General features: G+C 47.7%; 1 protein-coding gene across 2 annotated transcripts in view; it reads right to left on the bottom strand.

Annotated features, from left to right (window-relative positions):
* Window positions 1-18,961, bottom strand: part of LOC119222185 (glucosidase 2 subunit beta-like) — a 71,480-nt gene that overhangs the window by 23,757 nt on the left and 28,762 nt on the right. For both annotated transcript variants that reach the window (XM_062560874.1, XM_037478586.2), the window contains exons 9-10: window positions 15,936-16,022; window positions 9,555-9,618 (exon numbers count right to left, since the gene is read on the bottom strand). In XM_062560874.1, the coding sequence (XP_062416858.1) occupies window positions 9,555-9,618; window positions 15,936-16,022 (151 nt within the window). The remainder of the gene's footprint in view (window positions 1-9,554; window positions 9,619-15,935; window positions 16,023-18,961) is intronic.

The raw sequence follows: 18,961 nt of genomic DNA, 5'->3' as shown, positions 1-18,961 counted from the left end.
CAGGAGGAGGGTGGGGGTGAGGGGCACCAGAAACGCAATGTTGGTAATACATTAATATGTGGTGTCACACAGGTGTAAAATGGGGAAAAAAACACACACACACACACACATGCTGGTGAATGGAGAAGGAAGGGGGCTAAGGGAGGAAGGCATCAACATTTAAACCTGGATCCTCCTTTTCCCAAACTCTTCAGGGGGATACGGCTGAAACCACAGCTGACAGTTAATCATTCGTGTCTCACCTACACAGCTCTCGGATGTTCTGTCAACACTTGAGCCGTCGTCACTGGACAGCAATCAGATACCTATTTTACCCCGATGTGACAGTAAATCCATGAATACAAACAGCACAGTTTGATACAACGCAAACCTGTGTTTGTCAAAAGAAATTCGAAAATCCCCGAGTGGTGGGGACCCGGGAAAAGAGGACATTTGCAAGTCTCCAGAGTCGAATGGTAATACATTCGAAATGTATCTGCCATGAATTATACAGGAACGGAATGAATAACTTTGGTTGCTTCGTCCGTCTCCTAAAGTGACAGCTACTTCTCATTTGGACAAGAGGAATAGGGGACTTTCACTCTAATGTTCCACACAGAAGCCACAGCTGCAAAAAAAAAAAAAATGCAAACAAGTCGCCGCTAGGATCCGATCAATGTGACTTTTCCTGAATGAAGTACGGCTTCGCTGCAGCAGACAGGGAAAGGGAGACGAGCCGTGACCACACGGACGCAACGGAGCGACCGCAGGGCTCCTTTATGGCCTCTTACCAGATGGCTCGCACGGCAGCCACACACCGCCCGTGAAGATTTCAATACAACTCTATCACAGGATCTACAACGTCTTGTTTTTATACCTACAGTATCTTACCTTGCACGACCGCTTTAGAGCAACCACTCGCTGTTTGCGTCATAGAAATCAGCTTCTGACAAGTTGCTTACTTTAAAGACATTGTGTCGCATCGCCTCGCGTAGACTGCTGAACAAAGGGGGGGGGGGGGGGGGGGCGTGAGGGGCGTCGTGGGTTCAAATGAAGGTCAACCCGTGACACCTGCGGCTGAGGTACCCTAGATCAGTGGTCTCACTGACTTTTTTTTCATGTTAGGACCCGTCTTGATGGGGGTGGTGCGGCGTAGTGGCCCATCGTAAACGTGACCAGAACAACGTTATAGGCGAATGGAGCCATTATTCTTTCCTGTGAAATCGGCAGGAATCTGCGGAGACCCGACTCGTCTTTAGGTCCAAACTGTGACTCGAACGCCGATTGGTGGAACCCGGCGCTCACCGCGTCGGCCTCCACGCTGGAGTGGTGTGCACTCGAGCGAACGCGGGGTTGTCCATCTGGCAGCAGGCGCTGCCCGTCTTTCCACTGGATCATTCCTTCCTGCTCGTCCGCCTCCCACCGCTGTCTCTCCAATTAAAAGTTACGCATCAGCCTCGAGTCGGAGCCAGACCTCCAGATGGCTGCAATGACGGAGCCAGATTTTCGCCTATTGCATCGTCAGTGGAGAAACCGGTTTACCGGCGCGTCTCTCTTTTTTTTTTTTTAAGAAGTCAACGCAGAGGTAGGTTTCATTCCTTGTCAGGTTGGATGAGATGGTTCACTTTTCACTTTGCTCTTAAACTAGAGCGAGATATCGGAGGAACTTCTGCAAAGCTTCACCATTGTGCACGGTTTGTCCTTAAAATATTAAAAGATCTTGCAATCAATGTGCATACGAAATAGTCTTAGCTGGAAGTTTAGATGGTACACTAGGAGAAGGAAAAGGCTGAACCCTACTGGTTTGCAGCGAGTGGAGAGACCTTTCACATAGGCTCCTTCATAGAGATACAAAAAAGTGGATTAGTGCTGCAATTTGACATGGCAAAATTCATTTGGACCACTACCATGCTGTGTAGTAAACCAAGGCCCGTCAGCCTCTGCTTTACCACCGGGGGGGGCCTGGTGTTTAAGGCCTGGCCCCTAAGTGGCGCTGACAGGTAAATCCCACGGCTGAGCATTTTTACTGCTCTCACGCTTCCTTCCAAAAGCCTTTCTGCCTATGAACGACCAGCGCACCCCCCCCAGGGAGGGGGGATGCAGCTCTGGCGGAATACAGAACGTTATCTCGGGGTCGAGCAACGACAGCACAAAAGCACACGCCTTCGCGGCGGTCAGCAGCTCCTCGACTCGAACCACAGCCGAGCCGGTTACAAAAAGCAGCGGCTCCCGGACGGACCCCTGCAATTAACACGCATTTCCTCACGTCTCTCTCCATCAGGTGCTGTGCTCATAGTCTTCAGTTAAGCACGAGTTCTTGTTCCAATAAAATCTGACAGGCACAGCTAATGATTAGCGGATCTGCCAATAGCACAGTTTGTCACGGCAACACGGCGCTTGAGTGGAACTTGGGCTCCTTGAGCTGCCTGTCAGTCGACTACTGCCAGGATGGATCGTAAAAGGACTTGAGATGTGGTGGAAATGGCTTCAGTTTTGACGCAAGACTCACACGGGGCGAGATGCATTCGACGTTCAGAGATCGTTGCGGTTTTAAGTCTCACGGCGCCTTGGTGCTAGTTTTCTGCTGCGCCAACGTCGCTCAAGACATCCTGTAGAACGGAAATGTTGGCCCAACGTGCTTTAATGTAGCCAGGAACGCCGCAAAGTCCAAGGGGGAGCCGCGCATGAAAGAACCGCCGTTCCACATGTACCCATGAGGCTTCGGGTCGGAAGCGCTAAATCCACTGAAGGTATGAAAATGGCAAATTTCCACCTGGAAGGCTGCTTCTTGCCGGTCTTCTTTTTCCTACTGGGGATTAGTTTTTAAAGATGTCTTTGCTGTAAAAAGTATTTAAATGTGTTTGGAATAAAAAAAAAAACTGGATAAATAAAACTGCATACGTGATAAGACCTGAAAGAAGCATGTAGTCGGTCATTTTTGTTCAGTCAAAAACAGTATGAAGCAAAACAGATTTTTTTTTTTTTGCAAGTGTACAAATTAAAATAAAATGAGGGATAGGCTGCGTCAATCAAACCTTGCATTAACAGATAGATACTCTTCTTGGTGTCTGTTTCAACAGATTCAGTACGAAATGCTGACAGCTGGCACGAGAGAACAAGAACTTGTGAATACCAAATGATGTGAAAATGTCTAGAAACCTCCGATACAAGAGGCCCTGGAAACCCATCTTAATGGAATAATCAGCGTAACAGGCTTATTGAGAAGTGACGCGTTGCACAGCAGGAGCTCCAACCGCTTCCCAAGGGAGTCAGGTTTTTTTTTAAGGAAAGCAAAGTGAGTGTCGGCGCCGATGGTTCTCAATACTCCATACAATACTCCAAATTCAGTAATTCCACCAACATGAGCCACTCCCCTTCACAATAATTGGAACTACCTCAGCTTAATTATTAAGCCAGAAAAAACCCCGAAAAAAAACAACGTAAACTTCTGAAGTGTCGCTTGAGAACAGTGGGCGGGACTTGGTGAACATTCTACTACTTCTACTAATACCACGTACAGAGATGTATTTATACGATGTATGTACTGCTGGTTGTCTAGCAGTGAAGAGAGTGAACCAGTGTTTGTTTACAAGCATTGAAAAGGACCACAACTGAAGTTCCTACACGGAACTGCACTCGAAAAGTATCATTAATGCGAGTAATTCGGTCATCGCCGCTTTGAGTATCAGAGACTGAGTGAAATAAGATTAAACCAGGCAACTCAAACTAAAATGCTCTAGATTGAGATTGGGAAAATGTGCATTATGATTTGGGAAATATCTATATACAAAAAAAAAAAAAAGAATTGTTTTATCTAAGATGGGCAGAGTAACGGACAATAGTTGTTACCAAATAACGTAATAGAACTATTTATTCCTTTCGAATCTTTTTGCAACAGCAGAGTAAAAGGCGGCTTTTGGATAACAGATTTCCTTTGCTGGTCTCCTGGGAGAGCGCAACGTCTTTGTTGTGCCAGCAAGCACGGGAGGTCGAGGCAAAGTCATTCTTCTCTGTTGAGTTGGAAATTAACTTCTGCCTCCGAGCAATTCAGCCCGGCGAGAACCCTGCTATGCGCTGACCTCTCGGGGGCAACGCGTGCCTGGCAAAAATAGCATGATGGAGGGTGCGCGGCTGCAGCAGGTTAGCATCACGTTGGCGATGTGACATACATTCGCGAGAAAGATGAGAAGAGCACCCCGGGGGAATCTGCAGGACAAATGGCTGCAACGACTCGAAAGTGTTGCATATTTAGGAAATGTGAGGGAATAAATGAGAGGATGCGGGTTGAACGCTTCATAAGCAATAAGGAGCTCTGTCGGTCAAAAACTCAAAGTGCCGCTTTCGAAAGATCGAGAGTGATCAGAAAGAGAAACCAACAGATTTTCTTAGTAAGTTCAAGTAAAAAAAGTCTTCAAGCATCTTGGTATCTGCTGAAAAAATACTTTTACTGTTAAAAATAAAACATTGTCTCATTGTAGAATCTGAGTAGATGGACAAAGGTCGTGGGTCTATGTTCACATATAATTAGACCTCTCAAGGGACTTTTGTTCAGGTGATACAATTACAATAATCATCAGAATTTAGAGTTATGCCCAATAGATATGCCTAAAATATTACTTTAAAGACATAATCCTAAAGCCATTAAGCAAATACCATTTTAGCTCTTAATTATTTTGCTCAGATAAATCAACATAATGTCCCAAAACCTGCCACTAATCTGGCTGTGGTGTATACTTTAAAACAGCTGGGACAAATACACAATACCAAACCAAGAATGAAATAAAACTAGAACAACAAACAATGGCCATCTGGTTCAACTCCTTTTTTTTCCCCATTTCGTATCACATTATTTCTGCCATTATCGGCGTTGCTATGGATTCCTGTGCTTGAGAACTACAACCTCGCTCGTGACAATGGCCACGGCAAACTGCACTAGGTCTAAAAATAGGACCAAATTGCCCATTTCAGGCAATTTTATATAATATGCACGTGGTCACACAAACCCAGACAGATGCCGCCGTATCTGGTCTCATCGCGCGATGTCGACACTCAAAGAGAGAATAAATAGGAAAAGTTAGATAATAATTAAAGGGTACGGACGTGAAAAGGTTGTTATACTGTTGCTGGACGACATCACTGAGTTGCGGGCGCCTACGTCCGCACACACACACACACACACACACACACACACACACACACGCTTTCACCAAGCCTGCAAGCCTGAAGAGATCAATTTTTCCGAGACCTGCTCTCTTTTGTGTGGCCTCAGAGAATCTGTTAGAAAGGATAATTGTTGCCTTCTACACACTGGCATTGTAGCTGCTGTGAGGGACTCATCTCGAGGAGTGCACGCGACGCCGCGCAGAGAAATCAATACACCGGCACTAATTGGGCCCTCGGCAGAGAGAGCGAGAGAGAGGGAAAATGTCGGCGTCGAAATAGCGGGTTTCTACGACCAGGCAAGGATAAAAGAGAAGGGGGGGGGGGGGAAAGAAGAAATGGGACAGGTGACTAAATGAAGTTAGCGAAAAGAAGAGGAAAAGAAATGCAGTTCGGAATCAAATCCGAGGCCGTTGCACTCCGCTCAGGGCGCCCGGCGGTGGGTTTAATCTTCCGACAACACCTTGTATCGCATCGGTGTGTCGTGTATCAGATGTGCAGGCCGTCACAGACAAATCTTTGCCTGCCCCCCCACTCCCCCCTTTTTCCCCCGAAAACAGCAGACTAGCACAATGACCTCGGGCCGCGAGTTGCCTCAAAGACGCGGATTAATACGCGGCAGAGAAACCGTACCTTAGATCCCCCCCCCCCCCCCCCCCCAGTAGCCGTTTACAGTCAACACTTATCAGCTCACCAACACCTTGCTTTTGTTTTCCCACTACATCGAGTCGGACGAGTATCCACAGGTTGACGGGGCTTCGGTATCTCGGAAAACAACGCGCGAAAAGTCAATCCCGATAGGCGGATTCTTGGCAAAGGGGATGAATTGAATGAACGCAGCTCAGTAGTAGGCATGGATGGGGATGGCTGAGAGGATGATATTGCAGAATGTAACATTATAGTTGCCCGGCGCTGCCAGAAGTCGAGATGGAAAGCACATGTGCTCGTTCCCCTTTCAAGACAGGACCGAGGCTCGCTATTGGTACTGAAGATTCCGTGGCATCCTTTGTGCAATCGCTGGCTCAAACGGTAACGCACCTCATATTCATACAAACCAGCTTCTCTATAAAGCCCGTTTTCAATGGATAAAAAAAAAAAAAAAAACACCCAACTATTCAAATTATAAACAAACACAAGTAGCTGTGCAAGGACTTTCCCTAAATATAATTCAGACAAAAGAGGACAAAATGTTGATTTAAATTTGATCTGATTGAAGAATAAGTTCACAAGATCTGATCAGACATTTGATCCCATCATGAGTTTGGATACAAATGTTTTGGTCGCTACCGAATACGTCTTTCACAGGGTTTTATCTGAGCTGGTAAAACGCTATGACATGGCTGTACTGTCATGAAACACCTCAATGCTGGTGTTCATATTGACATCTCTCTCTAAATGTATTTATTTGATTTTTTTTTTAAAATCTGCCTTTCATGGATTCAAAATGGCTCTACGCACTCTTTAAATCCGCCCTGATCCCCGCGGCGCCGATGTTGACATAGAGTCGTCCAGTCGGGACTTATCCGCGTCGGCAAAAGTGTCTAAAAATAGAGGGTTAACGCCCACTCAGACACTCCGCCTCCCCAGCGCCATGCGTTTTCTTTTTTTTGCATTTACCAAAATGAAGCACACCGGGGAGGAAGTTACACTTTGAGTCCCTTATGACTTCATCTGTCACAGTACTTTTAGCGCTAATCGTTGTTGTGGCACAATAGTCCTTTAATGAATCGGAATGCTGCCGTGTGACAGCTTTGTATGTGTAGTGCTGCATTTACATGAGGACAAGACGATGCGTTGCCTACATCCCTTCACTCTTTACATCAGCGACCCGGCTCAAAGGAGTTCAAATCGATAGGTTTTTCAAAGGCGCGAAACCAACACAAGATTGTCCGGCACCCTTAGGACAAGCAGAGATGTAGTTGCTGGTGAAAGCCTCTCTACATGCACCGTCTCTGGGCTCAGTCTATTCTCTCTCTCTCTCTCTCTCTCTCTCTCTCTCTCAGACTCTGAATCAGAAGGTCCCTTCGGTAAACAAGGCAGAGTGATTGTTGGATTTGCATATTCCTGAATAAATCATATTGCATTTATGTGATAAGCAGGGCTCTACTGTTGGGTAGCTTTTTTTCTCCCTCCTCTCCTCTAACAAACGTTCCCGCGCGCCGCCACAAATTAACCCTGATCACGAGGGACCCGGCGAGTGAGAAAGAACTTCTCACAATTCATGTTTTCCTCGGCGCGAAGGAGGGGGGGGTGGGGGGGGGGAGGACCATGCCATCCCCCCCCGACTGCCAACTACGGGGACGGCTAACCGGGCCCCGATAGCGGCGCAGGCCAATGGTGGGAAGGGGAGTGGGAAGCCTGGGAGGAGGAGGAGGAGATTAAAGAGACTGAAGCTACAAAGGAAGGTGGAGAAAAGGGGAGATAAGTGGACGGGGAGAAGAGGACTATTGAAGAAACGCAGTCTGCTCCAGTCGATGAGGGGGGGGGGGTCCAATGTGGGCGCAAATGACCATTTTGCACGTGCACGTGCGCAGCCTGGGCAGGCAATACGGACGCGCGCGTGTGCACATCGGGGGGGGGGGGGGGGGGGGGGGGGCGTGGTTCTCGCTATGAACACATCACTGTGGCCCCCGTTTATTTGCACAGCTGGGAGGAAGCTCCTCCATTGATGCCGCGTGCAGGCCCGATCAGTTCAGCTGATGACTGCTTTTTTTTTTTTTTCTTGCTAACCCCCCCCCCCCCCCTCCCCTCCCCCCGCTTTATTCCCTTAACTTCCTTAGGAGGATTGGGGGCACATTTTGGCTGCGAAAAGGAAACCATCGGACGGCAGGGGCATGAATATTCCAAGTGACTAATGTTGCGCATGCTTATTTTTGACATATCTGGCTTCCGCGGGGAAATAAAACACTTCTAATGCAGGGGGACCATCTGTTATCTGTTGCTGGTGTTTCGGAGCAGGCGGGCTGCGCGCGCACGTACACAAACACACACACACACACACAGAAGCAGAGGCAGACAGGCAGGCGGGCACAGCGGGAGGCGTGCATAGACAGCGAGACACACATGCGTGCACGCACACATAAACACACACGCACACATAAACACACACACACGTGTACTAACAGCAGATTCCGTTGGGGGGAGCACGCACGACAGACAGGCTCTAAACTCCTATACAAATTGAACAGTCTTCTTCTTTCTTTTTTTTTTTTTTTTTCTTTTTTAATTCAGTGTGTTTGTCAAATGCGCCGTAAACCTGGAGCTGAAGGGTGACAGGGAATGCACACGCTTTTTATGCTGGCCATAAATACCTGCGCCTGTCTCCCGGAAGCAGCTGGAGCGGGATAATATGCTTGTGGCGTTGAAAGGGGGAATAAACTACCTGCATCACCTTGAAAACCAAAAAACGCACACAAACCCTGCCTTGCACATAAGCCCCACACCCACACTAAGTGCGTGCTCACATTTATTTGGTGTAGAAGTAGGGCCAAAGGAATGGAAAGCGCTCGTGCATGGGTAATCTGTTTGTTATTCTCAAACAAAGAGGTACGCCGGAAGACTTCTATTCAAAGGCAGATATTTGAAAAATGTTTGATGGCTACATTTGCTGTAGACTTTGTATTCCCGTGCCTGCACATTTCACCACCACAATAACACAAGTCCCAAATAGATATATAACAATCATCAATTGCAGCTTTTTACAGTTTGTGCCTTTGTCAATAGAAACACATGAACCAAAACCATTTATAATTGTTTAAATGAAGTGATTATTAGTTAAAGCCACCATATTTAGGAATGGTCCATTCTAGCTTCGGCCCCTCCCAGTGGTGGTGCGAAAACACTGCACCCCCCCCCACGTTGCATGTGCCTCTTCAAAAGATGCAATAACCCCATTCACTTTGTAAATCTAGGTTTTAAAAATGGGGCCATCTTAAGATATCCACAAAATGATTTAGATTTAGGGTATTGGCGAAGCCTTCAAAGAACGTTTTGTGAGCTTTGTTTGGTGCGTCTACATCACACGGCCACTTGAGAATCAAATTGCATTGTTGTTCAAAAATTAAACAAAAATAGAAGAAAAAAATCACTCAAGGTGGAGGTGAAGATCAAACTACATATTAGTATTAGTCCAATTCTGTAGTAAATATTTTCCAGTAGTTGTTCAGCAGCATGTTTGTTATCTATATTTGAACGGGCCATTCCGTGCATCCCAAACTATTAATACGTGCGCGGTTCCATTGCCAGCCCTCACTTTTGACAAAATCACATGAAGTTCTTTGAGCTCATAAGATCAAGTCGAGCATCTGTGACGCAGCTAGCATCGGGCCCACGAAGCTCAGCCTATGACCTATAGGGGTGGAGGGTGGAGGGTGGGGCATGGTTTGAGTGGAAAGCGAGATGGTTTGATATCTTACCTCTGTCCTCTGCCTTTAAGCGAAGATCTTCACCCACGCCCGGCGCTCCGTGTGTGTCTTTGATCTACAAGCAAGTAATGGAAGCACAGAGACAGAACAAGGTCAAAGCGCTATACACTCGTTGGACCTTGGGTATCCCCTGCATTAATGTATAAAGCGACAATGTGTGTGTGTGTGTGTGCTCATCAGCTCCACTCCATGACTCGAATACGCAACCCCCAGCGGAGCTTGGAGGCGCTGCGCGCTTGGATGTTGCAAAATACAAGGTTCCTTTCTATGCTCCAGGAGGCTCCCAGGAGCCTCTGACAGACACCTCCATGATGAAAGACAACATGCCTGGGATGCCAGCGTTCTGTTCCAGGTCACACGGGAGGAACCGCCAGAGCCAAAACAATTTTTAGGTCTTTAAATTTCCTCTGTGAGACACGGCGTTCCTTTAGGCAAAAAAAAAAAAAAACGGGAGTCATGTTGGAAGATTTTAGGGAGATAATCACTAAACCACTGCTGGAGTAGATGTTGTTGATTGCCAAGCTGCAGCTGTGAAATGTTGATATACCGTGTATATCAAAATATTGACTTGTATCCCGAGCTGGGAATGCACCTGAGGTAAGGAAAAATGGGTGCTTTTACAGATGTGCTATATTCTGTTGTTGACGCTTGCAGGCATGAGGACAAAATACTGTGCAGAAACATATTTCTTCAGAGGGTTCATGACGCTGAGGAGGACTAAACTGACAAGATTCCCCACATGAGGGGCAGAAGAAATAAGGGTCTGATCCGATGACTTTGTCGAATCCTACATGCTGTCTTTTATATTCTTCCCTCCGCCCGATCGTAAACTCGACGGTGTAAGTGAGAGGCGTCGCCGAACCCGATGTGACTCACCACCTCGGCAGAACAAAAACCCGCTTAAGATCACTGTGACATGGCACGCGCTATTTGAGGTTCGGAATATATTTTTGACAAAATGAATACAAATGTGAAAATTGCCATGACAAGAAAGGAAAAAAAAAGAAAAAGAGCGTGTCACAGGAGTTGGAAAATAAATGTTTTTGATATAAAAATCTAATGTTATTCTGTGAAGCTTTTTCAGTGCTTTCGAGGTTTTTTTTCCCCATTATTTTTTCTTATTCCTATTAAATACAGTTTTATTAGATCCCACCATAGCGCGTCATCCATTTTTCTTATCCAGTAAACAGTAGTAGCAGTATTAGGAATGACCAAACTGGACTGATCCAACATGAATGACACGGTTCTATCTAAAAGTAACACAAACCACCTGCCAGCTCCTGTAGAGCTCGAATGAAGGGTGTTACATTTTTTTCACTTTCTAAAACCACACATTGTAACATGGGAGAGGATATGTGCAAGTAATCTGCAGAGCAGTTACAACCACTTACATCTCTTGTCCATGCATAACAGCATGCTAGCCGTTAGCTCGCTAGCCCCCCCGGCTGAGAACAGCGCTAGTTTTTTTAACCTTCCCGCTCCTCAAGCGGTTCCCTTCACCTGGGTTTCAGGAAGCAGATTCCTGGGTAAGTCCTGGGTCTTCCAGGACTTACCCAGGACCATTCGGCATGGATACAGAACCAACGCGTGTGGGAAGGGGAAACGCGAAGAATCTTCCCAGGTGCGTGCGGCGTTACCCTCTTTGAGGCGAAATGCACCTTTTCTATTTGTTGCACACCGTCGCCTCGGCGAGACGAATCCGGCCGGAGCGCGCGGTTTCGGCCTGCGAGGCAGAAATAATGGTTGAGGCCTCACTTCAAGCTCAGTCCTCTCATTCCACCTCTTCACGTCCACGTCGACGCCTTCACACGCGGCTCCCAGAAAGAAGAAAAAAAAAAAGAAAAAACCTTCTGCCTTTGAAGGATCTTTATTCTCCGTTCCTCCAGCTGCGGGGGGTTGCGTGTAACGACTTAAGACGCACAATGGTGGCACCGCGGGTATTTGTCCACCGAGAGCCGGTTCCCCCCCCCCCCCCCCCCCCCCGCCGAATGAAACGAGGGGCCGCGCACGTAGCCAGGAAGTGCCTAATTAATTGACAAGCAGATAGTTCCGAGTTCATAATCATCAAACAGACTTCATTCTGTTCCAGCCCCCCCCCCCGCCGCCGCCGCCGCCATCCTCGGCAACCCGTCGTCCCAGGCGACTTGCTTAGGAGACTTATCTTTTAAACACGGCGCTAATCAAAATAAATGACTAAAAGCTCTGAGGGAGTTGAAGGCTATACACATTCACATCAGAGGAACTGATGCAATTTAAACATCCGCCCCGTGCACCGACTCACGGAGACGCCGAACTACCTTCAGTGATAAAAGGAGCAGAGGCAAGGCCCTTCTTCTACGAGTGTGTTCAGTTCCCCCAAAGGGATGCTCAAAATGTCCTATTCTACTCAATCCAATGCATGCTTTTGGTCTCTCTTTGACCGCATCAGTGGTCCTGCATTGTTGACGTGGGTTAGAACTGGAGTCTTTTGTTATTGTTACTACTATTTCTTTTATTCATTAGTATAGAGGGGAAAAGTGATGTATTCATCCTGAAACCCTTTAGGTGGAATAGAGTAACTTTAGGACTCTGTGTGCATTCATTTGATTGATTGTCAGATGCCTGTCGGTGAGGTGACTGGTGTCGGTCATGTACTACAGTTAATGTGGTGGCCTACTGCCCATTTGAATCATTTAGCCACTAGATTTTCCCTTTTTTTCATATATATTCCTGTGCTTCTTGTTCTTATATTTATTGGGCTGCCAGGTTGCCGTGCTGCTTCACGGACGTCTGTCTCCCGTTCCGTTCAAGTTTTGCCACCTTCGGATCTGATGCTGGCAGCATTTAAGAGTCAGATCGAGACAGCACAGACAGAGTGCGCTGTGTGTGTCTGAGAGTGTGTGTGTGTGCGCTCTGCGAGAGCTAAAATAATGACAGGCGAGGACGGATTGCTGGTGACACGCTGACGAGAAGAGCGCCACATATTTTAGGCCTCCGGCTGGGCAGCTGTGAGAAACCTCTTCTCTCGTTTCCCTTCTTCTTCTTCTGCTGCTGCTGCTGCCTCCCCTTCCCCTGCGTGGCACTGTTTAAACAGAGGACAAAGACGCCCCGAGTGGTTTTCTTTTTTTCCCGACTCCCGAGCACAGCTGCCGGCACTTTCCTCTTCTGTGTCTCCACGTCCCGGCGAGAGCAGCGACGGAGAGTGAGTCATGCAGGATCAGAATCTTTTGATTCATTTTAAATGGCACTTCCCAAACAAAATCTTCTTCCTCCGGGGGGGGGGGGGGGGAGAAGGTCTGTCAAGTGTCACGTCACGTTTTACTTTCCCCGTGCGAGTTGCGATTATGTTTTGATACTTTTGACACAAAAAAAAACAGTGTAATAGCACCTTCTACTATAGGAGTCACGTCTCAGACGAAACGGTCCCACACACCGGTTGCTTAAGCGGCACATTTGACTTTAAAAAAAAAAAAGGAAAATCAGCGGTACACTTGTTGCAACATATGGTCGGATTCATGTGTGACTCGGTTCACACCATTTTATGTAAATGAGGGACATGCGTGCACAAAAACGCGTGTTATCTTTTATACATCAGTGCCCCCCCTCCTGCATTGGTTTGGGGGCTAGCACTCTCACATCAAACCGAAAAAAAGGCGGCACTTCCTCATCCCTCCATGAAATTGAATGTCGGGGGAAAGGGGAAATAAAGGCTGCCCTTAAAATAACGGTAAAGAAGATATAAGACATCGAGGAGGTTGCCGCCCGGAGTTGGGAGTTGCGCTGAAACAAGCAGCAGGAAGTGATTTTCCTAAAGGCTCCGGTGAGCTTTATGGACCACGGTAGACGGAGTCGTCGTCTAGCATGAAAAACAATTTCAAAACAGAGACAACACTCATAAGTGGTTCACTGATTCTAACATCCAAGTCGGCCCAGAGCAGCACGAGGACGTTCCTGCACGCTCTTAAGAGCATGTAATCAGATCATTAAGTGCAGTAATTGTTGCAGTCTGTGCTAAAACAGATTTGTGCCCACATGTCGCCACGTTGCCACCGTGTCAGATGGATCGGCAGAAGTTCTGCATTCTTACTGAAAAGTGTTCAGTGGGAGCTAAATAATCCTCCGCCAGACTCTGGCCCGAAAGAGCTGTTGTTGTTGTTTTTTTAAGGAATAGGCGCGTCCTGCAAGACAGGCCCAAAGGGAAAGGCCGTCTGCTGGCGGCCCGTCACTCATTGGGTGCCACTCTCCCCGCTCGGGTCCACACAGTGAAATTGAGGCAATGTACCTAGAAATTGGTTAAAAAGGCACAAGGGGGGGAGGGGAGGAGAAACGAGGCAGCGTCCCCCAAATGGCCCTCTTTATAAAAGGTTTGTAAAAAAATTTTTAAAAGAAATAGCGGGGAGCGTTCTAATTCATGTTTAAATCCGGCCCTGTCGTCTTCACTGGTGTGCAGTAAAACGCAGCACTTTGTACGAGCCATTAGTGGGGCGTCATCCGTGCTCAGAGAGGAGCTCTGAAGTCAAAGGTTTAACAAAGAAAACGTACTGGAGGGAGTTTCTGATTTTGTTTGTTTACAGAGACTCCGGCCGACGAGACGTGAGACAACAGCACCAAAAAAAAAAAAAAAAAAGAGTTTGTTTGTTTGTTGACCACAGTTGTCTCCCCGTGATGGAGTGGACCTTGATCACGAGTGCTCATGTTAAAAGTCAATTTGATGACAAGATCCAGCACTACCATTTTCCCCTCTTATCCTCTGTAACCAAGCAACCGGTCTACTTCCTGTTTACACCAGCGACGGCGTGCAAACAGCAGCCGACTCGAGTGCTTTTTAAAGTGTTTCACGCCTCCCGGAGGACGTAAACACCTCGCTGGTGACCTGCCACACAGCAGCTGACACGTGAGAACAGGAAGCGAAGCTTTCAAACAGCTCGTTTTTAAGATGCTTCATCAGTCATCGGCCTTTGCTTGATCGTGATCATAGGTAAAGGGGAAATGAATGGAAAGTGCACTCAAGGTTTTTTGGAGGGAAAATTTTCTGTTGGGTTTGAATTGTTTTTTTTCCGATTCATCATTATTCAACAGAGGTTTCTAAAGCGGTGACGCGCTGTCCCGTCATGTCCTGTCAGAACTCTTCTTGCCAGGTCAGAAACGAGAGCGTTGCGGGAACCACGCCTTGACGGCAATAAGAGCGCCTGCCCGGTAACAGATGATGGATGGCAAAGGAATTCATTCTATGGTAGCCAGACTTCTTAAAAAGTGGAGTCCAGGAAATGTGGGAAGCAAAATCTAATTTAAACCCGCGCTGCAACTGCAAAAAAACAACAACAACAACAACAACAACAACCCTTCTCCATTTCAAGTGTATGCATTTCAGACGGGGGACACCGGCGCGTTTCCCTTATAACTTCACATCCTTATGATGGAGCAACACTAAGATAAGCCGGGGGCGGACGGCGCCATCCAATCTGAACCGCCGATGTGTGTGTTTTTTTCGATCTATGGAGATGACTGGCTCCTTATCGGCACACTGGGTTTATTTGAGCAGATCCTCTCGCTGGCTTAGCGAAGGGACTCAATCACCGCAGCCCTGCCGATAGGCCAGGCCTCCCCTTCCCTGCTCTGCCCCCCGTCTCATCTTTTTATCTGGAAGAGCCGGAAATGAAAAGGGATGGTATCGCATGCTCTGCGTGTCCTCAGTCCAGGAGACGAGGGGGAGGGAGAGAGAGAGAGAGAGAGGAGGGAGGAGGGAGGAGGGAGGAGCGGACATTCTTCTTTTGGGCCTTAGCCGCGAGACAAGAACATGTGGTTCGTAAGGAAAAGACGCCGGCAGGCTCGGGGGGGGGGGGGGTCGAATCGGCACGGACTCAAAACGGGAAGGACGGCGTGCTGAGGGTCACCGAAGCGTGACGTACGTCCAGCCCCCCCCCCCCCCCCCCCCCCTCCCCCTCACCGGCGGCAACTAGAAGAACGTCACCGGCGGCCACATTTAATCAAGCTCTTTGCACAGAAAGTGATCGTCTGAGAGAGAAGATAGCAGGGATTTTTTTATTCCTACTTGCATCGACCCAGGCATTGTGAGGGGGGGGGGGGGGGGTTGTTTTTTTCCCCCCAGTGGCCAGAGGGAAATGTTTTTCGTTATGGATCGAAGTCAAATGACAGACGGGGAAAGGTTTGAGGCGATTTCAATCAGCTGGAGGTGAAAGGAGGAAGCGAGCGAGGACGGTTTGGTTTAAAGAGATCTGACATAGTGAATTCAAGTTAGATTTCTAGAAAATGTCATTAAATTGGCTGTCTTTTTGTAACAGGAATCCATAAAATAGAACACTTGGGACGCTTTTTCCGGTGCCACCATTTATTTTCTTGTTTGACACTAAAAAGGGGGGGGGCGGAGCTCACCTTGACATGGTCTCCGTTTGTCAGAATGTCCCAGAGTGTGTGCTGAAACTTGGTTAGATCCGTCTGATGGTCTCCTCCCAACAGAGCCTGGACGGGATGGAGGGGGGGGGAAGGGGTGGAGAAAGGAGTAATTATTTTAAGCACAATAAATAACTGTAACAAAACCCATGTGCACACGCAGGAGATGAATCAAACATGGAGCCTCGGCGCCTCTACGCTGCACTCAACGTGCTCGTGCCTTCCATCGCTCTAAATTCTTTATGCAACCTGAGACGCAACATGCACCGTAAGAGTACACGTCTCCTCGAAAGCATGCATACGCGCCGACACGCATGTCAAGCTCGCGTTCGCAGCATCTTTTGCAGAGTAGCTCCTAGCCCCCCCCCCCCCCCACAGGTATTGGTCTTGAAAAAAAACAAAAAACTGCATTATATAACTGATAAATTGCATATCATCCATCTCCCCCCCCATTCAGCTCCCCTGCCAATAATCCCCGCTGCCATATCTGCTCATCTATTCAAGTCACTCTCTCATTAAATCAGTTCTTACAGCCAAACGGAGGAAGTTTACTGCTTCCCGGAGTGAAAAACCATTCATCACCAGGTAGGTTCTACTTATACAGATATACTGCATGTTTTATTCACTGGAGGACAAACCCATCGTTCTTGCGATCTGAATAAACCCCTGCAGAAAAGACAGAAGAAAAAAAAAAAAAAGAAAGGGAAATTTGACAAGCGAATTAATCTGCTGCTGCCTTTCGCCGACTGGAATGGAAGTCAGTGAGGCGAAGCGTACCAGCAGACGCCCATCCGTCACAGGGCCTTGTGCGAGGCCGGCCCGTAAAAAGCCCAATGTGCTGCACATTTGGGAGGTAGGTGGGAGGAGGAGGAGGAGGTGGAATGTGGTGCGGCTTCAGCACTTGTTCATCCGGAGCGGAGTCCCCCCCCCCCCCACCCCCCGGCCATGGCAGCGACGCGTCGCAGCGGGCGCTGACCTTTGAATACCACGCGCAATTAAGCTAAGCTAATAAACGCGACTGTGGATGTGGACGCTCGTCGAGGAAGGCGAGGTGGCGTGAAACAGGGCTTCGCTGGGGAGGCGGGGGGGGGGGGAGGAGGAAGAGGGTCGCCGCGCCGAAAGCCAAAAACTGCGTTTGTTCGAGGAGGAAATATGGAACACTATGATGAGTAGGCTGAGAGGGAAATGAGCTCTGTGTTGGGTTTGTTTGGAAGGTGAGATTCTGCACTGATGTAATCGGTTGATGGACACATCGCTCTTTTGAGCGATTAATGAAGCAAAAAAAAATAAGCCAAATAAGTGTAGGTCTGTTGGACTGGATTCAGAGTTGAATTTACAACTGGATGAGCTTGGTCCATATTCACTTAAAAAAAAATACATTAAAAACGTTTCAATTGTAGGTTCTTCCTTCTGCACCAGAATCTTTAACTTTAGGAGACAAATAAGAGTTGTTGAAATATTGTCTTGTGGGCAAATTGCACATTAAGCATCTATCACTTTGACAAAAGCAGGCAACCCCATTAGTCCTCAAACTGTATCTGAACTGCCATTTCTGAGGGAGTTGACTCCTGTAATGAGAAAATTCGCCAACGATTCCGACAAATAAGCCGTGCCCTTTATTTCAGTGGAACGCGCAGAGATATTTGCCATTACAGGGAGTGGGAGAAAAGAGAGGAAAGATCAAATAACATCACTACATACTCACGTTATGGTGTTTGATGGATCGAGCCGGTCCCAGAAGCTGAGTTTTACAAACACCACTTATATCCACCCGCCAAGAGATTATTGGGTTTCTAGTTATGAAATGCGCTTTGCAAACAAGTGGAAAAACGCACAAACCAACAAAAAAAAAAGAAAAAAGATGAGACATCATTACCGTGATCCCACGCGGCGGGGAGTTGTGTCACCACTTCCACGCAGTATTAAAGCGAGTGTGTGTGCATACTGAATGAACACACACCTGCCCGGGCAGAGAGTCATGTGTAATAAAGCCGCCTTCGGCTACATTTTTCACTTCGCCTCACTCGTTTTTGGGGGCTTTTCTACCCCGGGGGGGCGCAAAATACAGCAGCAGGGAGAGCAGGTTAGGGGAGCGTCCGGGGGGCCTCGAATCTCTCAACTCAAATAATTTGGCGATTAGCGAGTAAATTAGACAAACCTGAAGTGATTTGCTCCGCGCTGCTATTTGTAACGAAGGCCTTCTTCAAACCCCCCCCCCCCCCCCCCCCCGGCGGCGGAAGATGGATGTCAGCCCGAGAAGTACAACCGCGTGTGGAAGATTACGAATAGGTTCCGCGTTTACGGCAGTTGTCGATGAAACCAAAGCAAGCGGCGCCATGGTAACTGATGGGGAGCGATAGCGGGCTAATTGCTGGCAATTTATTAAAATGCGACTGGTACCAGTGAGCTTTTCACCGACTCAATGCATGATTACAGTGATGTGACTCGGGCATCAATTGGTGCATCCCTGAAGCTAACAAACCACCATCATCTTGCAACGCGGCGGTCTGATTAGGCGAAGCAATTAGGTGAAGCAAAATCAAGCTTAATGCTCCAAAGCTCTTTAGCTCACTTCACTTTGCAGGGAAATATTCCAAGAGGAAGCGCGGGGTGCCGTCGAGCTTTCAGGCAGCTGATCCGTCATTTATTTGCTTATTCAAAACCACTGCTTCTACACGCCGTGCGGTACTGAAAGTCGGGGTTGGTGTGAGAATCAGAAATGATTCGGTTTTAGCATCAGAGTTGAGTCTCGACAGTCAAATCGAGCCCTTGGAACCAAAGGCTACGACTTTCACAGATTAAAAATGAACGCCGCGGCATTTGTTTACCTGCGATCGCTCGTCGTCATCAGCTCTGACATCAATCGAACGGCACCCCTACTGCATCCTTCCAGAACAAAGTTCAGTTTCACCCTTTACCCCATGCAAAAAGTCAGGTGTTGAGACTTCCTTTTTTTCTGTAACCATGCTAATGGACGCTGCCTCTTAAGACGAAAGCGACCAGGCGGG

Source organism: Pungitius pungitius, chromosome 1, assembly GCF_949316345.1.
Source record: "Pungitius pungitius chromosome 1, fPunPun2.1, whole genome shotgun sequence".
Taxonomy (NCBI): Eukaryota; Metazoa; Chordata; class Actinopteri; order Perciformes; family Gasterosteidae; genus Pungitius; species Pungitius pungitius.
Note: the sequence above shows the minus strand (reverse complement) of the source record. Positions and strands in the feature narration are given on the sequence as shown.